This window comes from Cydia fagiglandana, chromosome 21 (genome assembly GCF_963556715.1).
Source record: "Cydia fagiglandana chromosome 21, ilCydFagi1.1, whole genome shotgun sequence".
Classification (NCBI taxonomy): Eukaryota; Metazoa; Arthropoda; class Insecta; order Lepidoptera; family Tortricidae; genus Cydia; species Cydia fagiglandana.
The window spans coordinates 6,782,677-6,804,345 of record NC_085952.1 but is presented as its reverse complement, the minus strand read 5'-3'; the positions used below and the strand labels follow the sequence as shown (position 1 = coordinate 6,804,345).

General features: G+C 38.1%; 2 protein-coding genes across 2 annotated transcripts in view; one reads left to right on the top strand and one right to left on the bottom strand.

Moving 5' to 3' along the window:
* The first annotated feature begins 4,451 nt into the window (after nt 1–4,451).
* Nucleotides 4,452–9,818, top strand: LOC134675215 (2-aminoethanethiol dioxygenase). The gene has a single exon (XM_063533426.1). The coding sequence runs from the start codon at nt 4,486–4,488 to the stop codon at nt 5,350–5,352; it is 867 nt and encodes a 288-aa protein (XP_063389496.1). The 5' UTR covers nt 4,452–4,485; the 3' UTR covers nt 5,353–9,818.
* Nucleotides 9,819–9,908: 90 nt separating this feature from the next.
* The window catches only part of LOC134675266 (phosphoacetylglucosamine mutase), a 48,949-nt gene continuing 37,188 nt past the window's right edge, over nt 9,909–21,669 (bottom strand). Inside the window, exons 9-12 of the mRNA XM_063533486.1 lie at nt 18,187–18,341; nt 16,977–17,166; nt 16,625–16,795; nt 9,909–15,780 (exon numbers count right to left, since the gene is read on the bottom strand). Coding sequence (XP_063389556.1) covers nt 15,700–15,780; nt 16,625–16,795; nt 16,977–17,166; nt 18,187–18,341 — 597 coding nt within the window. The 3' untranslated portion in view covers nt 9,909–15,699. The remainder of the gene's footprint in view (nt 15,781–16,624; nt 16,796–16,976; nt 17,167–18,186; nt 18,342–21,669) is intronic.

Below are 21,669 nucleotides of genomic sequence, written 5' to 3'. Positions count from 1 at the left end.
CCCGCAATTTGCGAATTTCGGTATCGCGGTAGCCGCTCAGGCCAGCAAAATGTATGAAACATCCAATTTTTTTCCCGCGTTTCAGGGTTAGTATATACCATAGTAAAAGTTGCTCAGTATGGTCTTACATTAATGGGTCTTTTCCTAAGATGGTAAATGAATAATGTACCTACCTAATAAATCGACTAAAGGTGCAACTGTTAGGCCCACTTGCACCATTCCACTAACCCGGGGTAAGCGGGTGTCGAATTGTATGGCTAACCATGCCAACTCCTGGTTTAACCGGTTAACCCCGGGTTAGTGGAATGGTGCAAGTGGGCCTTAGGCTATTATTATAGTTCGTAATAACGTAAATAAGAGATCATGTTTCCCGGGAAAATCTTTACATCGCGAACTAGGATTTTTATATTTATTTATTTTAAACTTTATTGCACATACAAAAAGTACAACAGGCGGACTTAATGCCGGTATAGGCATTCTCTACCAGTCAACCATAGGGCGAAACAGAAAAGCGTCCATGTGGGTGCAGTGAGAAATAAACAGAAAAAAAAAACGTAGCTTTTGAGCGTAATTTTTCACGCACGGTAGGTACTTATATCTAGCGGGGTAGCTAATTGGACAACTGTTAGAGTTAGACCAAGTTAAATAAGCAGAGATTTTGATAGCCCGGGCTGTGGTACTACCTCCACAGCCCGGGCTATATACTCAGGTATTTAGGTACACATAAATATTTTACCAGGAAATATAGAGTAAGTAAACGCAATTTCTATTTGACAAGAACCTACATCCACATTTCCATCTACCGTTTAATGAATTTATCTACAGTGTTTAAAGTTTCCAGTTAATCGATATAAACAGTTTCGATAGTATCGATAAAACACAGACGAAACTGTTGGAATCTCAATAAAATCGCGTTTAAACAGAGGTATTTATTTAAGTGGTTTTACAGCCCGCCACACGCGGTAAATATCGCCATTACGACAGACCACACAATACCTTGGTGATTTAATAATAATAATAATAACCCCGCGGGGGCAGCTTGTGGCGAGCTGACGGTGAGTGGCGACACCGCGGACCCCTATTCCAGAGGGCCCTGTCATCTGGCCCTCGCCTCTGTGCTTGCCTTGATTGGCTGGCCAGAGTGGAGTCGCAAGAGCGGGACCTATGCTCCAGGTTGGAAGTGTAAAATGTCATAACGCCGGCGGCCCTTGAACGGATTACCGGGATCTGGCTACCGCAGACTCACCTCTCGACAACCTCACAGCCGCTCCAAAGTGTTGCCCTGTTGTCGCACTGTGCGTGCGGCCATTGCGGGGCCCACTCAATGAGTTGGCGAGTCACCACCTGTCTTATACAATTTTGAGACTGATTGTCAAGGCAGGTGTCCGCTAGTCTCTCCCATAGCCCATTATCCAGTCCATCCAATTTTCAAATCTATAGCCCATGACCTTAGTTCCCATCGCAGCACAAAAGTGCTGCACTGCAATAGTCTTTGCACCTGGCGGGGACCATCTCCGGATGTATCACATTGTGCGTTCGGGGATGGTATCCGCCACGTGTGTATCCCTTGCTTTTAGATTAAAGTGTCTTAAAGGGCCTCTGCGCTGTTGGCTTCGGCCCCACGTACGCCTCCCAAAGGTCCGGGACCCCATGGTCCCGAGATATGGAAAAGACATACAAATAATAACTCTCCGGCTTGCCTTAATTGGCCGGCTGGAGTGAACACTGAGCAGGGGCCGCAGGACTCTCACCTCTGGCTTGCCTTAACCGGCCGTCCAGAGTGGGGTGTCAGAGCTATATGCTCGCAGGGCGGAAGTGAAACATGCCTAAGACGCGAGTTGGCACAGTGGCTGCTTACAGCCACTGGGTAGAAAGCGGTGCACACCTCTCCACGCCCTGAGCCGCTCACGTGATGTTGTCCCCTTGTCGCTCTGTGCGAGCGGCCGTTTTCGGGGACCCATATTGTGAGTTGGCGAGTCACCACCTGTCCATTTTTTCGTGTTTTTAAACATAGATTGGGGCAGGTGCCATAGTATTTCCATAGACCCGGTTACCAGTACACTAACATCTCAACACAATAGCCCAGTTTCTTTTGTTTCTTATCATTGCAATAGTCCTACACTAACCGGGGCTTATCCTTGGGTGCATTACTATAGTGCATACAGGGATAATCGTCGGGTGGTGTCACATCACCTTTTAGAGTAAATTGTCTTTTTACAAGGGGCCTCTGCGTGTTGGCTTTGGCTCCACGCACGCCTTCCAAATGTCCGGGACCCCATGGTCCCGAGATTATGTAAAGGACGAACATAATAATAATAATAATAAGCCCGCAGGGCAGCTTGTGGCGAGCTGTTGGGGAGTAACGACCCCACGGACCCGAGTGCTCCCGAGAGTCGGTCAGGGTCTCCGTCTCCGGCGTGTCTTCATCGGTCGGAGTGGACCCCAAGGGGACCCGCAGGACTCTCAGCTCTGGCTTGCCTTCATTGGCCGTCCAGAGAGGAGTCGTTAGAGCTATATGCTCCAGGGGTGGAAGTGAAAGATGCATAAGACGCGAGTTGGCACAGTGGCTGGTAATAGCCACTGGGTAGAAAGCGGCGCACACCTCTCGACACCCCTGAGCCGCTCACACCGATGTTGCTCCTGGTCGTCTTCGCGACGGCAGTTTCAGGGGCCCATCTAGTCAGCGGCAAGTCACCACCTGCCTCGATAACGTGTTTTAGCATTGTTATGGCAGGTGTCCGGACTTCTCTACAATAGCCCAGTCTCATTGTCCATCCAAACTTCAATCCATAGACCGGTATACTATTCACTTTTTCTACAATAGTCCCAATGCCTGCTGCGACCGGTTCATGGGTGTTTATTGTTGCGCCTGTGAACGGGTTCCAGCAGGCGTTCTACATGACATTAAAGCTCTCCAAGGGGCCTCTACGTGTTGGATCTATATCCCCACGCAAGCCTATCAAAAGACCGGGATTTGTAGGCCCGTGAATTCCAAAATGGAGAAACAAATAATAATAATAATAACCCAAGAGGCCTCTACGTGTTGGATCTGTGTCCCCACGCAAGCCTATCAAAAAACCGGGATTATAGGCCCGTGATATCGAAGGAGATACAAATAATAATAATAAATCAAATCTCTCCAAACGGCCTCTACGTGTTGGATCCATATCCCCACGCACGCCTTATAAATGACCGGGCTCGAAAGACCCGAGAGTTTTAAAACGGAGATACAAATAATAATAATATTGTTTATTTCAAGTTTTAAACTCATACAGTAAAATACAATACAATAAAATACAACACTATAAAATAATATAAAATTTAAAATACAATGAAGCAGAAGTTATAAATGTCCCTTGTTAAATTATTATGCCTACATAATACATATTATTTGCCATTTTCGTCCAGGTGCACGGCTGACCAGTGCTTTAGGATCTTATTGCTAGGGTTGACCGTAAACAGCGCCAGAATATCATTTTGCTGCGAGTTTTGCCATACGTTTGTCCAAACTGAAGCAATGCGGGACCGCATGATTGCATAAAAATCAGGTACTCCCGCATCAGCAAACATGGTCTTAGCACTGCAGTAGCGAGGTTGTTTCATGAGTATTCTGAACGCATCGTTATACTGAACCCGGAGCGCGTTATATGAACGTTTGGTGTAGTTACACCATAGTGAGCATGTATAAAAGCACTAACAGAATGCCCTAAATAGTGTCGTTTTTACGTCAGTGGTGCACTTGGAGAATCTTCGCGACAGCATGTTACAACGGACCGCAAGCGCGCGGCGCTCTCGCTCCATGTCCATGTCGTCGCGAAGGTTCTCCGTTAGATAATGGCCTAAGTACTTGAAAGATGTTACGACCCGAACCGGCGAACCATTCAAATAAACCGGCGGAACTACCTCCGGACCCTTGCCGTATCTGAAAACGAGCATTTCTGTTTTTAAAATATTATATTTTAGATAATGCTGTTTCGAGAATGTTTCGCAGATAGCAAGCAATTTTTGGATAAACAAGTTTATATTTAGCGATGAACTGTTTGCAATGAATGAGTACCGAGATTTAAGTACCTAAAACCTATAACCTAACCTACGTGAAAGTAATTTGAAATAGGTAGGTAGTAAATCTTTTATTATGTTGAGTTGCAGTTGGTTGCAGCTACTGAACTGCCACCTATTGGAAATTGATATAATGTGGTCAGTTCTCGTTTGACGAAGTGAGCGCTAGATGTCGCATCTTTCTTAGTTTGTCTACTCGACAAAAGATGGCAGTGTAGTTTGAAAAATATAATTTAAGAAATGCTTAGATAACCTTAAATAATGAATAATAATTTGCTCATACAAACATTTGGTCACATAAAATACTATTTGTTTTGCCCTAAATATTTTTCCATTTATAGTGGTTTTATTACAAATCTAGATTTGGACCGAATATCTGAATCGCATTGGATCATTTGGAACAGAACAATCAATAGGCATAGAAAAATGACGTTTGTTGACAGTTTCGCTTTGTTATCGTGCAGATTATTTTCTACATTTCGGTCTCGAACAAAATTCTTGTGTATCAATATAGGCAAATTTCATATGGATTTGCAAAATGAAGCAAAAACAATGGATATGGTCAGCGTGCCGCCAATCGTGGCGACGTACCGGCTCGCCCTGCAAACCTTCGACGGGAAGGCTACGGCCGACCTCCCTGCCAACATAAACAAACTTAAGAAGATAATGGACAGATTAAGAAGCGAAGACCTAGGTTTGGAGAGACGGTTATGCGACCCGGCGACGTGGAAAAACCCTAGCAAAGCACCATGTACGTACATCCAAGTGTTTCAAAATAGTTGCGTCAATATGAGTATTTTCGTGTTAAAACCTGGCTTCAAGATGCCGTTGCACGACCACCCTCACATGCACGGTCTTTTGAAGGTAATATACGGTGCCGTGAACATTCGTAGTTTCTCCGAGCACCCTGTGACTGAAAAACTGAGCGCTATAGACATAGCAATACGCGCTAAGCACGAGGCAACTAGACTTGCACACGGGACACACGTGAAGCGAAAGTTTTTCGCTGAGGTTACACAGGATCGCGTTTGTAAGGAAAATTCTGAGACGTGTGTGCTGACTCCGACTGCATCTAACTATCACGAGATACAAGCGCTTGAAATGCCGGCAGCATTTTTCGATGTCCTGTCACCGCCTTATGACACATTGATAGAAGGTATAGGGCCCAGGCGATGTAGCTACTATAAAGTAAGTAATAAGTTGAGCACTAACTTAGTGGAATTGACGGAGACAGTAGCGCCGGATTGTTTTTTCTGTGATCAGTCTCCTTACTTAGGCCCTAAGCTGACATAGGTACAAATTAAGTTATTAGGTAGCTATGAAATTGAAATAATTGACCAGGAATGTGTACCTTAGATGAATTTAATGTATGTATGATACATTCTTTAGTTATTATTTTCATGATTTCATACAAATATAGATTCACATTAGTACATTAACAAATCTGTGTGGGGATTACTAAGATGTCTTTATACAAGCATATTTTATTATTTCCAAATATTGTGACAAAAATGGATTATACGTAAAAATGTTTAACTAAAATGACAGTCAAGACTTTTCAAAAGTATCCATGCTATCCATGTAATATCTAATACAGTATAATAATAATAATTTTATATATGTCCCACTGCTGGGCACAGGCCTCCTCTCAAGCACTAATACAGTAATTTTGTTTAATGTTGATTTCTTTTATGAAAGGAGTTTAAAAATTATTATAAATCATTATTATCCATGCAAACTCAGAAAGTAATCTGCATTCTAAATTTACTATGACTGTCAAAACAAATAGTTCAAATATTTTAGTGCCTTGATTTTAATGTCTAATGACTGCAAATCAACAGAAAATACATTATTTCAACCCAGCTGTCAGAATGGATGTGAAATAAAAGTGACTGATCTCTATACAAAGTTGCATTATTCCAAAACACAAAGGCATGTAATATTGAATATTTGGCACCCCGTGGTATTTGAAAGTTAGCCACCCAATAGTTGTCCAAAACTGACCACAATATTTGGCCACTGCCACTCCTGGGCCATAGCCCCTTTTGCCCAACGGGTAAAGATCTAGCTGCCCCTGCCAAAACACCTTAACCCATTAATTTCTTTATCATTCCGTTACTCTTTTAGTAATTGTGTACTTATTGTTACACAAAATAAAGAAATCACCATTCAAAATTATATGGGGGTAAGTCTTCTCTAAAAATGCCCCATCTACAAGCTATTTTTGAAGAAACAACTTTGTATGACGATTTGCAATCTTAATTGCCAGTCTGATCTTATATTCTTTGTCATTTCATACTAGGGATTTAAGGGCACTAAGTTTAAGATTATTATCAGTCACCGTCACTCGTTAAATGATTTTAATGTTAATGTGACATCAGGCAAAAGGTAACTGACAAAGTACCTTTTGGCTGAGAAAGACTCTAATGTAGAGTCTAGAACCTAGATGTTACCACTAAGTATAATCATTCAGTCCTATTGATCTCCATGAATTTTCTGTCATACTTTTAGATATTGAGTCTAATATGAAGTCACATAGGGTAATTCGCCAGTAACTGGCCACTTTGATGAATTCTGTTTATAGGTGAATAAATTCATTTTTAGTTTAGGGTGGCTAATTACTAAAAGTGGCCAGTTACTGGCGAATTACCCTATAAAGTCAAAACGCACATAAAAAAGGTCAATTATATTAGGCTTAAATGCATATTATTTATAATAAAATTATTTGGAACAAAATTCTATAATCTTAATCATTTTTGGCATTTATTTTTTGTTATATCTTTCAGGTTTTTTTTTAAATCAATTTCTTATATTTATTATTGTTTTACCAAGCAGACCTTAAAAATATTTTAAATATACAAAAAAATATGGTTTTAGTTGAATTTTACCAATACAATCATCAGATTGATTGAGCAATTTAATGAATATTAAATACGTACCCGGCGGCATACGGCGGGATGAAGTTGATAACTCGAGATATTCTCTTGAAGAAATATGAATTTAAAATAAAATTGCATAAGGTTCAATTTTCTTCAATTTTTTCCTGGCAGTTATTATCTTGTTCCCGCCGTGTACGAAAATATGTACCTACCACAATAATTAAGTACGTAAATCAAATACGTTCATCCATTTTTTTTTTTATTATGTGACCTAAAACGTATTCTCTTCTGCAATAAATTAAAGATACTTTTACGAATGTTAGATTAGACTAATGATTATAATGATATAGTAATGTACCTAGTTAATTGTGTCATATTTAACTTTATAGTTAAGTATCAGGGTATTGCGACCACTAACATTAAGTGATACTAATCAAATCAGTGGTGTAGCTAAAAACTTGTGTGGAGTGTATGGTGGAGGAACTAAAAGCGATAATAACGCACGTTATACACCGTGTTTTGTGGGGTATGGTTAAGTACGTTTAAGAGAACAAAATGGCATAGTTAATTTTCAAAAAAAAATTTTTTTTTGCTTTAAAAATAAAAAAATAAGTTTAAAAAGTAATTAAATGTAGCATGTAGCGTTGTTGTAAGACGGGCATTACATTTAACTCAACCAAACAATTGAAATCTGTGACATATCAATGTCATTTCGAACATCGATCGACCGAGATTGTACTTAAGTTTAGTAGCAAATGTATGAACTCATTCTAAACACTAATCAATATGTAAACCGGCCCTAAGGCAAGTGTACACGCTTGTAGAGGCCTTATAGGAAAAAAATAAAATATTGATTATCTCCGAAATGGAGTTAATTAGAATATCGGTGTCTTTGAGAAAGTTACTTGATTTAAGCTCAGGAATGCACCCTTGTAATTAACGGAAAACAAAAAAAACACGGTGTATATGTATCCAAATACTTTGGGCGTGACCCTCGTAAGCCAACACAACACGTGACAAACAATAAGTTCTGTTTTTTATGGTATAGAATCTAGGTAATAACATGACAGTCACAGAAACATAAAAGTATGATTTGGTAGTCAATATAGTAAAATTTTGTATGGTGGGCCTTACGAGGGTACTTATCTGGAATATAGTTATATAAGCTGAGTTTAACCCTTTATAACGTATAAGGGTTCAGAAATTATGCAAAATTGAACCCTATCGGTTTAAAACAAAGTTCAAGAGCAAGTGGGAAATATATTCCCGCTGCCTTACAAAGGGTAAACAAGATTTTTCATATGTTTAATATGTGATTAGCTACACCACTGAATCTAAGGCTATTTCTTAATCTTTGGAAGGCTTATTAAGTATTTTACTTAGCTTTAGGTTAATCTACATTGCTATTGTACATCAGGATATACTGGTCTGATTTTGTTATCTGACCATACTTAACAACATTTACTGTAGGCCAAATTACAAAATCAGTGTTTAATACATTTCGGCGATTCGTATATGAACTTAGCTATTTTTTGTTCGCGATTTTGGGGTTGATCCCATAGTCATTTCAGTATGACCTTCCTACATGTTCACCTAAAATACGTGAAAATAAAATACGTCAGTTATATTAGTTTAATATTAGCATCACTCTCAAGGAGGGGTGAAAGAACTTTCAAGACAATCAATCACAATCTTACTACAATAGAAATAAAATGGATTGATTTTGTATGGAAAACCGGATACTTATACGTGACCAGTTTTCATTGACGGCTGGTATATGTATCTAGGTTTGTGAAGTGAAGTATTTTTCAATATTAGTCTTACAACTTTTAGTACGTAATATGGCAGACTGTTTAACGTCGTTACTTTATGTAGTAAACTAATAACACCAAAACATTTTAACCCTCTACCATGCTGACATTTCAAAAATGACAATCGAATGTCAAGTCTTACACATCGAAAATAGAACACATTTATTGAAGTGCTGTATGTGGGAAATCTATGTCCCTTAGCCTGGTGAAGGGTTAAATGGTATACATTCCAAAATCTGTGTTTAACATTAAGTTTAACATGTGTAAAATAACAGAAAGCTATAATTTCAGATGATTTTTAAGACATGTAGAGTACCATTACATAAAAGGGGTGACTGTAACAGTTCCAATTTCTTCTAAAACCGATAATATTAAGTCTGTTAAAGTATTGGAGGTTTTACTCATATTATCATTTTAAATGATATCTATCCCCTATAAAATAAAATAATCTATATTCCCCAGTAACCCAGTAATTCCATCTACTCTGAGTAGTCTTAATTCGTTAACTGATATATTTTTCTTGTTCTATCGCTTGCATAGTTCACCCGTGTGTACTGCACACTTGAAAAAAAAAATGCATGTAGGTATCTGAAAATAGGGGCTACTTTGATATTTTATAGCTTATTTATCTCCAAGAAATGCAGATGTCTTTAAAATGAAATCAGTAATAATACAGTAAATACAAATTGTTACCTGATCTCTAAAATATGCAGTTTTAATTAAATATTACTGTGAAAGAATTTTACTTTTAAGTTCTAAGTTAAGTTTGTAGGTTTCACTTAGACCTAAGTCTCGTTTTGTAATGGTTTCTCGGACATAGTATTGTATTGAATTGACGTTTTTGTTAAATAAAATATAATGTTGTTAAAAATGTCTCTTATTTAGTGCTATGTTTAAGACACCCCGGCAAGTATTGAGCCTTTATAAGACAGGAGGGAATATATTTCCCACATGATTTTGAAGTTTATTTCAAAGTAGGATTAAATTTTGCATAATTTCTGACATTCATATATGTATTATATAAACAAAATATGAACTTAAGAGTGAATCCGCCGAATATTACTAGAGATTACAAAATAATACACTAAGCTAATTTAATGTTTTATATTTACTTAATTATTTGTGAATTAAAATTTCAATTTCAAATAATACACAGAAATAGTAATTGTTGATTTATTAAAAAATAACAGTAGCATAATAATAAAGTAAACAATCGCAAGGAGCAAGACAACAAACAGTCTCCAATTATTGTATTCCATAATATTACACAAATTTTATTGCACTACCAAACAGATTTTACGAAAAACTAAGTTAGTTCCTCAAAACTAACTTGTTATTGAAAATTAGATAAACATATTGAAGGAATTCTAAAATGATTCGCCATATTTATTAAGCCGGTAGCCTATTTCTAATAATAATTCGGTCAGTACTTTATATATTATAAAGGCGAATATGTTTAAAACCAACTGACTTTTTTATTTTGCCTGGACTACGTTAAGCCTTGTTAAGCCACTTTTGATACTAGGAATCATATATGTTAATAATGCATCAAAAATGTAGGCTTTAGATACCTACTTCAAAACTCTAGAAGAACTAAAATTATATTTTTCTACACACACATTCATGAGGACCTCGCTCCAAACGACTCTACAGGGGCCCACTGATTAACAGTCCGCCGGACGTATCGGCCTGTCAGTTAAGCCGACCACTGACTAACAGTCCGCCGGACGGTATCGGCCGGTCAGTTGTTCGGAGCTGTCAAATTTTTGTTCTAACTGACAGGCCGATATCGTCCGGCGGCCTGTTAGTCAGTGGTCGGCGTTAGAACAACATTTTGATAGTTCCGAAGAACTGACAGGCCGATATACCGTCCGATGGACTGTTAATCAGTGGGCCCCTTTACGAACACACGATTGCACACACGAATTAAAGATCTACTATAGAATTAATAAGCAGAAGTATAAGCGAATGTAAATATACAATTTGTTTTGATAGTAAAATATATTTATTTGTTAAAAATGTAACCAAATATTAAGTGGATCGCTAATCGTAATTTTAAATTAATTTATGATTGACCATTTTTGTGTCTAAGGCATATTTTAGAGCACCTAAGAACAATGATAATATGATTTAACCAATAATTTGTACTACTTTTAAGTTGGAACTCCAATAAAGGTACTTTTTAATTGATTTTATTAACATTACAATGCTTGACGATATTTGACTAAAAACATAATTACAAGGAGCGCCAGGACCTAGGAATTTTTTTATAAATAAACTATCCCGGCGTCATTTTCATCAGTTTGATTTAGAAATTTACAATTTACATATAGAAAATTAGAAATTACATGAATAAAAATAACTGATTTGCAAGACCGAAGTGATCCCATAAGTGTTCCGTGAACAAAGTTTTGTACGGAACACTAAAAATAAATTTTAGTGTCGTTTTTTAATACCACGTCATCAAGCAAATGGTTTGCCTGGTGGTAAGTGCCGTAAGTGGTCAGCGTAGCCTAAGGACGCCTGCAATTCCAGGGACATTACAATATGTATACTCTCAAGACTTTTGTATTGTATTAATAATTTTGAATGATACTCGTAGTTATCGTTAAATTTTCAGTCAAATATGTATCTACTCGTAGGTACTTCTAAATAAAGATTTAGATACATCAATATCAATTCTAAGATAAGTTCGAGGTTTTTCCCATGAAGATGTACATTAGATCACGTAATATTTATCAATGATAGCTATGATAAGGAAAGATTTGTTTTGTAAGATATACATACTTAGTGCGAAAATATTATTAGAGTACAGCAAAGAAAGTAGTTTTGTCTTCAAACTATGTAGCTATGTTTGTTTTTAGGAATTTTAGGACAAAAAAAAATTAACGACCCAAAGTTTTTCGGAGCCTAAAACTTTTAAGATCATCAATTCTAATGCCCTTTTCATGACACTAATATAGGGCGTACCCTCCACCGTAGTTCATTTTCAACGTCTTATAACCAGCATGGAGCTTAAGAGTACACAGTTAAAATTTAAGACTTAAAAGACTGAGTATTTCGAAATACGCTCAATGACACAAATGATTCGTTGACTCAAAATGCAATTTGGAATCACGTAATACCTATATCACAAAATAAAATACAATACGTACTTTTTACAGCGATAAAGCTTTCATTCAAATCCAGGATTCATACATAATATGACGAACAACTAGGTGTAGTTTTAAATTACAGACATAACTACAACAAAATGTGACGTCCCACGGGTCAAGGTACCTTATGGCGGTTGGCGCTTACGCTTTTATTAACTCCGCTCCAATATTATTGCGGCACTGTGGAACGTCACAAATGGTCCACTGACGGTTTAGATTCATTACTCGTTTTTGTTTTGTGGCGCACAATTTAAATAAGGAAATAGTCCGTGATTTGATAAACCAAGGTATAAGTAATGCTAATGTATTTATTATTTAAGCTCAGAACGTTTCTTTAGCTATCAAATCAGGCTCTAAAAAATAGTTTGACTATAAAAATTATATTTAATATGTAATGAGGGGTCACTTGAATTTTTTTGTCAGTTAACAATTTCTACATTTTTTGATCTCAAGTCGCCCCATTTATTACATATATAAAGAATAGAATTGTGTACTTTAAAAATATTTTAAATGAAAGTTGGTCCTTAATCTCAAATGTATACAACCACATATCATAATATTATGATACATATTTATAAATTATAAAAATACTGACTAAATAAGTAAACATACAAAATTACAGATCGTCAAAAATGTATTATGCGTCGTATTATAACTTATTTATTAAAATATAAAGTTTCCATAATTGCCATGGCACTTCAATGTGTCAATAAAAATTAACCAAAATGATACAATCTTAGAGAATATAACCAACGGTCATTCATGTCATTAACAGGCGTTCCCCTCTGTCGAAAAAAGGCGGCCAATGGTCAATCATATGTCAAACACATGTATGGACTGACGTTTATCTGACATGACGTTCCTATACATTTGATGTGCCCCTCCCCCGCAAAAAACGGCAGACTATTTTGTACCGAAAATTATAGATATGGCGTCTCCGTTGGTTATATCCTCTAAGGATACAATAGGTTTTTATTTCCTTAATGTACCCTGCATTAAACAATCTCAGAGTCAGAGGCATATTTTGACATATATTTTTTTCACAAATTTTCTACACTGCTTTAGAAGCGCTAAAACTGTATTTTCTAATTATGTTCTACAACCCAAATAGATTACCTAATTATTTTTAACAAAAACAGTGATAATATCTACCTACGAAATTCAGGCAGCACTGCGCTATTAGACTTTTCCTTAAATTCGAACCACAATGAAGTGTCCTCTTATAGATAACTAGATAAAGGCAGTGATTACAGTATTGTGATTATATCTCTAAAAAGTCTAAAACGATTTTGACAATTTACACGGAGTCCTAACAATCATTAAAAGTTTTAAAGATATAACCCCCCCCCCCCCCCCCGTGCATGAACTATAGGGGGCAGCAAAGGAGCCGTCAGATTTTTGGGGCGAGGCGTAAATGTGTCGTTTCTGCTTCCGATGTAGCCCACAAGATGGCAGAACCTACTATGCACAAGGAAACGCACCGACGAGAACGGTAGATGGTAGCACTTGCTTTGGCAATGTACATGTGCACATATGATTCCGATTCAAGCCACAAGATGGCAGACCCTCCAACGCGCACGATCCCTATCGCTTTTATTTCGATAAGAACTGTCAAATTAGCTCTTTAGATTACAAAAATATATTATACATGCAATAAAAAAGGTAATTTCTACTATGAAGTGGGTCTGTGTTAATAAAATTGATTACATAAGTGGTTCGTCACTACAAAAATATTAAGCTGTCCATAAATTACGTCATCGATTTTTGACCCCCCCCCCCCTAAAATCATACAAAAATAACTGAACTGTCACCCTATACATGAGAATAAAAGCGCCCTCTTGACAATGATCATATATTACTGGTCAGGCTTTGAATTGTGATTAATCTGTTAAAAAGACAAAATTAAGACTGCTAATCTCCATTTTTAAAAATTGCACCCCGAATCACAAAATGGGTGTCCGTTTCCTCCTAAGTCATGCTACCATCATCCGATATCCAGACCCCCCCCCCCCCTAATTTGAAATGACGTAATTTATGAATAGCCCCATATAACTGAACTGTCACCCTATACATGAGAATAAAAGCGCCCTCTTGACAATGATCATATATTACTGGTCAGGCTTTGAATTGTGATTAATCTGTAAAAAAGACAAAATTAAGACTGCTAATCTCCATTTTTAAAAATTGCACCCCCAATCACAAAATGGGTGTCTATCTATACTCTGTATCTTTAGGTATTTAAATAAAAGTGAACAAATAATTTGTACATTTTCGGGTAGTTTTAACATTTATTGATTAACCAACCAAATACAAAACCACCTGGATCTGTCACTGAACGACCTGACTATAAACTACATTATTTGATCATGTAATGTTTTCATCTACCCTCAACTGGCTTAAGAACAAGAAGCCATTTGAGCGTAGATGTCACTTCTAAAATTAAAGTATCCTGTAATATAATTATTTATCATTCCATACACTTAATACTTAGCATATTTGTCACGATACAAGCCATTACATGACTTCTTTCCTTATTTCTTTCCTTACCGCTAGATTACTGAGCAGAAATATCTGTCTTTCAATATTTAGTACATATACATTTTCTTTCTATTCTTGTAAAAGTAAATATATTTCTCTCACAATTATATGTATGATGACATAATATATCTTCTGCAAATCTACATAAAGTGTAATTCTGTGGAACTTGCTAGCTATGTAAACAAAAGTCACTAGTAAATTCATCATTCAGAGACAATTCCAATATGGCGGTTAGTTTACATAGTAAGTTCCATAGAATGACACTAGTTTCATATCAATATTACGGGTTATTAATTTATTGTATTTAAACTCAGCAATTATCACTCTATTATGTCACAATAGGGCATCACAAAGCATACATTACCTACTTGAGTGAGACTAACCTAAGTCGCCAGCGATTTCGATAGCCCATACTGGTGCAAGTGTTATTTTAAACGTCGTAGAAGTTTGACGTTTAAAATAACACTTGCACAGTCTGGACTATCAAAATCGCTACCAACAACACCTTAGCTTGGTCTAACTCTACTGATCAGTAGTTCTTAACTTTTCAGTCCTCATAAGGGACCAATCGAAGGAAAAATATTGCCAGGGACTACCAAGCAATAACACCAACAAAAGGTGTTACTGTATATAAAGTCACCAAGCCACTTCAGGCTTCGGCCCAGCGGTTGAGAACCACTGGATTAGATCGTATTTTTTTATCCTCAGCTATTGTAATTTAACAGAAAGACGAAATATTTGTATGCTCTTCATATTTTTTACTAGTAAATAACTCCTCAATTTATTACATCCAATAAAAGCCCTGTACAATGTCTAAGATACCCGACTTGCATGCGGAGCTAAATAAAAAAAAAATGCCTATTACTCCCGGGATCTATCAAAGCAGTGGGAGACTTCAATTTTAACCTTGTGATCCCCACGGACGCGACAACGCGTTAAAAATGCCAATCAAAATTCAATTCTATATTTAAAACCTCAAGGTCGTTTTTTCGCTGGCAAATGGGTATCGTCTTGAGTCGTCCCATTCGTTTTTCGTCAAGTTCTTAAATTAGTCCTATTCTGCTTTCGTCACTCATTCTACATTGAAAGCCACCGACGATTGAGACTAATGTAGAATGGGTGACGAAAGCAGAATAGGACTAATTTAAGAACTTGACGAAAAACGAATGGGACGACCCAAGACGATACCGGCAAATGTAGATCCCTGGGGTTGAAGTCGGTAGAAGCTGCCTATGTATGGAGTGTATGTTTGTCAGTTTAAGCGAGCGGCCGGTCGCCCACGCCGCCAGCCAGGTCGAACACTGCCTGTGACACTTGTGCCGCTAATTTATCTGCGTTCTGAAAAAGAAAAAAATGGTTAGGTATCGGTTTAAAGAAAATTAGATAGGCTGTTTAGGCTACGTCACAGGATAAATAATAATACTAGGTACAGACAGTTCACTGAGTTCTATTATGAGAGATATAAGCGCAAGCGCAAGCACCGAGCAGGCGTCTGTTCCATAGCGGTGTGCGGCAACTACTACTCCTAGACACCAAAACTGGTGTGGGCTGCATGTGCTTGTAGCGACGCGACGAAATCGCGGAGTGAGCCACGCCTGAATACGTCAAGCCTTGAACTTTATTTCAAAGTAATAGGGTCTGTTTTGCTTAATTTATGACACTCTTATGAACGATAAAGTTTAAATAATCGTAGAGTGTCTGTAGGGGATTTCATTGCACGGCTGTGTACAGGTCTCCTCTCATTTCAGATACAAGTGTTAGTAAGCACTAATAATCTCTTGTCTCGTGTGATAATATGTATATTAATAGTAATTAGTAGTTCGTTATTATAATTATAGAACTAAAAGTCCGATCCCTGTGTCTAGCTCCTACCTATGGTCGCATAAGACCTTTTGTACACACACTAAGCAAGGAATAAATGGTTGCCACCACCGCCGTCGCCATTCAGTAATGTCGCGGCCGAGCAGTAACTTTGCTCGTTGAGATAAAGCCAGTTGACAGATAGATATTTTACCTCTTGTGTATCCGCCTCAGCATACACCCGGACGACGTCCTCAGTACCGGAAGGTCGCACGAAGGACCTCCCACTCTTGTAGGCAGCCACCAGTTCGTCGATGCGGCTCTGCAGGCCTTCGGGCGCCGAGCAGCGCCGCTCGGCGTCCGCAAACAAATAACTATTTACCTCTTGTGTATCCGCCTCAGCATACACCCGGACGACGTCCTCAGTACCGGAAGGTCGCACGAAGGACCTCCCACTCTTGTAGGCAGCCACCAGTTCATCGATCCGGCTCTGGAGGCCTTCGGGCGCCGTGCAGCGCCGCTCCGCGTCCGCTGTTGATATCGCGTTGCGGTCCTGAAATTTTACATGACATTGTAATAAAATAACTTTAACAATAATTGTGACTTAAAATGTTCGCATGTCATGCCGAATATTCGGTCGCCGAATATTCGGTATTTGGCCGAGGCGGCCGAATATTCGGTATTCGGCCAAATTCATTATTCGGGGCATCTCTACTATAGACATAAGGACTCACCTGCACTGTGACCTTCAGTTGCCGACACGGGAGGTCCGTATAAGCTTCCATCCATTCTTTGACGTTCTGCCCCCTTGCGCAGAGGACTGTTTCTACAAGGAAGAGGTCAGAAATGGCGTCACCGACCGTCTCGTTGGTCATGTCAATGAAGTTTAAGAGTAGTTGAGCTGCTTTCCGTTGTTCTGGTTCACTGTAAAAAGTATTACAAGGTTAATTTTAATATCAGTATGGAGTCAGTATACAAAACTGTGTGAAATGAGACTTAATTTTATACCTTTCAAAGGCATCACCAGATGGCGTTAAACTTTACATGCCTAAAATGCCTTTATTATGTGTTGTGTTTGTGACAGCGGCCAAGCAAGTCATAATGTACGTTTTCAAGTTACAGTTAAATTGCAGTAAAATGATAGTTTTGATATGCTCACAGCTAAAATGTGCAGACATAATAAATATAGCCACCTGAGCGCCATCTATAGGTACAACATGTCGGCGTGGGGCACATTCATGTAGATTAAGAGCGTATCAACGTGCACACTAGCGCCACTCATTCGTGATTATTTAAATTTAACGAAATATATTTAGAAAAAGGGGGCCGCTACTCACTGTATTTTGTATTTAAGTACCTTTTGAATACATCAAACTAGTTTTTATGTTGTGTAGGGTTGGAAAAACAAAACCTTATGGAGGTTTGTGTACCGATGGGAATAATAAGACGAAACAGGAGCTGAGTTTTATATATTTTAGGTTTTACCCGTCACGCTAACAGAAGCGGATCCTAAAACTAGTGTGATAAGGATAAGGCGAAAAATCCTACGTAAAAATCTCATAAATCGAGGTTTCTTACTCGACTGTTTCCTCCTCCAAAACTAAACCAATCCTAACTAAACTTGGAAATCTAAATGATTATGAAATTATCTGTGTCGGACCGTTTTGCTTTTTTGGCTAATTGATATCAGTTTTGAATACTACGCCTCTCATTGCGACATAGTCAATTAGGCCATTTTGGCCATTTTTGAACTCTAGCGCCTTAAAAAACAAGAATATCTATAAAAAGCAAAACGGTGCGACATAGATATTGAAAATATTAATGTGTTGAAAAAATCATTGCTCTAGAATCAAAACCCACCGAAACCCAGTCGAGTACGTTTGTATGGAGAAATGACCACTCCTGTTGGCTTATAAGTATGATGAAAAGATTAGTTGGACTAACCCTTCTTGAGCGATGCGTCGTATCGTAGTCTTAGCCTTATCGCTGTATAGAACAGTGCCGTGTCCGTTGGCCTCAAAGTAAACTCCGATGTCGTATGACTGCGCCGCGTGGTGGAGATGCTTCACGCCTGTCTTCACGCACGACACTGGTACTTTCTGGAATAGATAAGACGGTAAGTGAAACGAGTTTTGTTTAAATATTTTAAAATTGATTTCCTGTGAGTATCTGTTTCATCGCTTAGCACGGTACGTGTGATGCGGAGGGATGAAAGTCATGTGACGAGAAAGGTATTACGAATTAATGTGGAGGGAGGTACGAGGAAAAGGTGGATGGATTGTGTGAGAGTTGATGTGAAACGGACGCAAGTGAATGCCGAGATGACGAACGACAGAGAGGTATGGAAGAGAAAGACATGCTGCGCCGACAAGGGAGAAGGGCAAGAGAATATTGATGGTCTGTTTCATTTTAAGCCTTTATAAGGCAGAGGGAAAATATTTCCCACCTGATTTTGAACTTTATTTCAAAGTTATAGAGTTCAATTTTGCATAATTCCTGACACTCTTATGCCTTATAAAGGGTTAATGCCTTACTGCATTATGGAACAAGCTGTCTATTTCGCCAGCTTTTGCCGCCTGAAGTTTGAAGTCAATGATGAATATGAAAGAAAACAGCAATTTGTACACACATAGATGGGGGTGGATGGAATGATTGGCGTTACTGGAAATAAAAAAAAAAAATTATTTAAAAAATTAAAAACACGACTGCTGAATTTTAAAGCGAACTGAAAAGCTAAAAATAATATTAATATGTTAGTTACATAAGGGGTCATGCACATTTATGACCCTGACTGTAGGTAGGTACGTACGTGTGCATTTAGTTTCGATTACAGTCGGGGGACCTTCATTTACCTACTGCATTATTTCATTTAAAAGGTCCCCCGACTGCAATCGAAACTAAATGCACACGTACCTACCTACCTACAGTCACGGTCATAAATGTGCATGACCCCTTATGTAACTAACATATTAATATTATTTTTAGCTTTTCAGTTCGCTTTAAAATTCAGCAGTCGTGTTTTTAATTTTTTAAATAATTTATTTTATTTTACACATTTTAGTGACAAAAAAAACTAAAACTATTATTTATAAAGATTACCCGGGCATTTAGTTTGTCCACAAAGTTCTGTTTATGTGGATATTAGCTCCTGAGACTGGGACCTTTTAATTAAGCTCATCGTTCCGGAATACCGGCGTCTTTTCTGTGGATAATATGTGGATGTGTTCACGATATGGGACATTTGACATTTTCCCATATAGCTTCTTAAAAAGAAGTAGAAGTTTTTAACATGTCCATGAGGGTTTGAAGGTCCACAGTAAAGACTCATAACTTTAACTCCCACTAAAAAAGTTATTGACTCGATTACCTTCGATGCGACTTAAGCAGGACGCACATGGCCCTAGGCTAAATAGTACGTTGTTAGCAACAAATCGAACAACAATCATATGCGTCTGATTGCATTTCATTATTCAGTCTACGCGACGCTAACATTTTTATGTGGCAGTAATTACTACTAGTACAGTCATTATAGATTTTGACCCGTGAATAATTAGTTCTTGGATTTTTTTTTCGTAGGTCCCTCGGGGGGGTCACTGGGAGTGTAAATTCAAAAAGTAGGCTTAATCAGGCTCCTGCGTATATTCAAAAAATGGTTTTTTTCCAAAAAAAACGGTTTTTCTTCAATAACTCGGCCATTTTTGATTTTAAAGTAAAACCGTAAGGACAAAAACTGTAGGAAATTTGATTCTCTACAAGTTAGTCCAGTCATTATATCAAAAAAACCGACCCTTCCCGTGAATAATCAGTTCTTGGATTTTTTTTTGTACGTCCCTCGGGGGAATCACTGGGAGTGTAAATTCAAAAAGTAGACTGAATCAGGGTCCTGTGTATATTCCAAAAACGGTTTTTCTTAAATAACTCGGTCATTTTTGATTTTACAGTAAAACCACGAGGACAAAAATTTTAGAAAATTTGATTCTCTACAAGTTTGGTCCTCACAATTTTTCTTCTAGGATCCATAGTTTGGAAATAAAATTTGAATAAAGCGACAAATTCAAAATATTTTCAACATCTCGTTTATTTTCAACTTTACGACATAAATGAAGAGGACTAAACTTGTAGAGAATCAAATTCTGAACAATTTTGGTTCCCAACTTCTTTCCCCCAAAATCGATATTTTAGAAATTAAACCTGAAAAACGCGACAAATTCAAAATATTATCATTATCTCCTATGTTCCACGCTTTACGGCATAAATGAAGGGAGAGGGGGAGTAGAGAATCAAATTCTGAACAATTTTTGTCCTCACGGTTTTACTGTAAAATCAAAAATGACCGAGTTATTCAAGAAAAACCGTTTTTCGAATATACACAGGACCCTGATTCAGTCTACTTTTTGCATTTACACTCCCAGTGATTCCCCCGAGGGACGTACGAAAAAAAAATCCAAGAACTGATTATTCATGGGAAAGGTCGGTTTTTTGGATATAATGACTGGACTAACTTGTAGATAATCAAATTTCCTACAGTTTTTGTCCTTACGGTTTTACTGTAAAATCAAAAATGGCCGAGTTATTGAAGAAAAACCGTTTCTTTGGAAAAAAACCATTTTTCGAATATACGCAGGAGCCTGATTAAGCCTACTTTTTGAATTTACACTCCCAGTGACCCCCCCGAGGGACCTACGAAAAAAAAATCCAAGAACTAATTATTCACGGGTAGGGTCGGTTTTTTGGATATAATGACTGTACTATACCTACTTACAAATGATGAACTGGCGAATATAGGTAGCTATTAGCCCCGACAGACTAGATGGCTGAAGGCCGAGCTCTGCGTAGGGCCGAATGCCCAAAACGTTCAAGAGAAGCACGCTTCTACGCGAGGCTGAAAGCCATGCTGCGGGATGGTAGCGGTGAAACACAGAACCATTTTGTACATGTGTCAAAATATGTAGACTGAAGACCGAGCTCTGCGTAAGGCCCACGGGTGCAATTTCTTCAAATGTCTGACCGAGTTCCACGAGTACTAAACTCCCGCCGGTCAGTCTTCGGCGTCGCGTGGAATCGCGCCTTCCCAATTAAGATACTAGGGGAAATTGAGGATAGCGCATGTACCTGTCCGACGGTCCGGACCTTCGGCTTTACGCGGAGTTCGGTCTACGGGCTTCGCATTAGACACTTGTAACATTGCATTGTTCTGTGTTTAAATACTAAAGGTACGCCTCTCTCGGACGCTTCGGGCATTCAGCCCTACGCGAGGTTCGCGGCCTTCGGCCTTCGTATTTAGATACTTGTATTATTGTCTATATTATGGTATGTTGTTGTTGTTTGAATACTAAAGACGCGCCTTTTTCGGACGATTCGGGCCATTGGCTTTTTTATTTCTATAAAAGGGGCGATTGCAGCTATACTAGGGGAAATTGCAGTGAG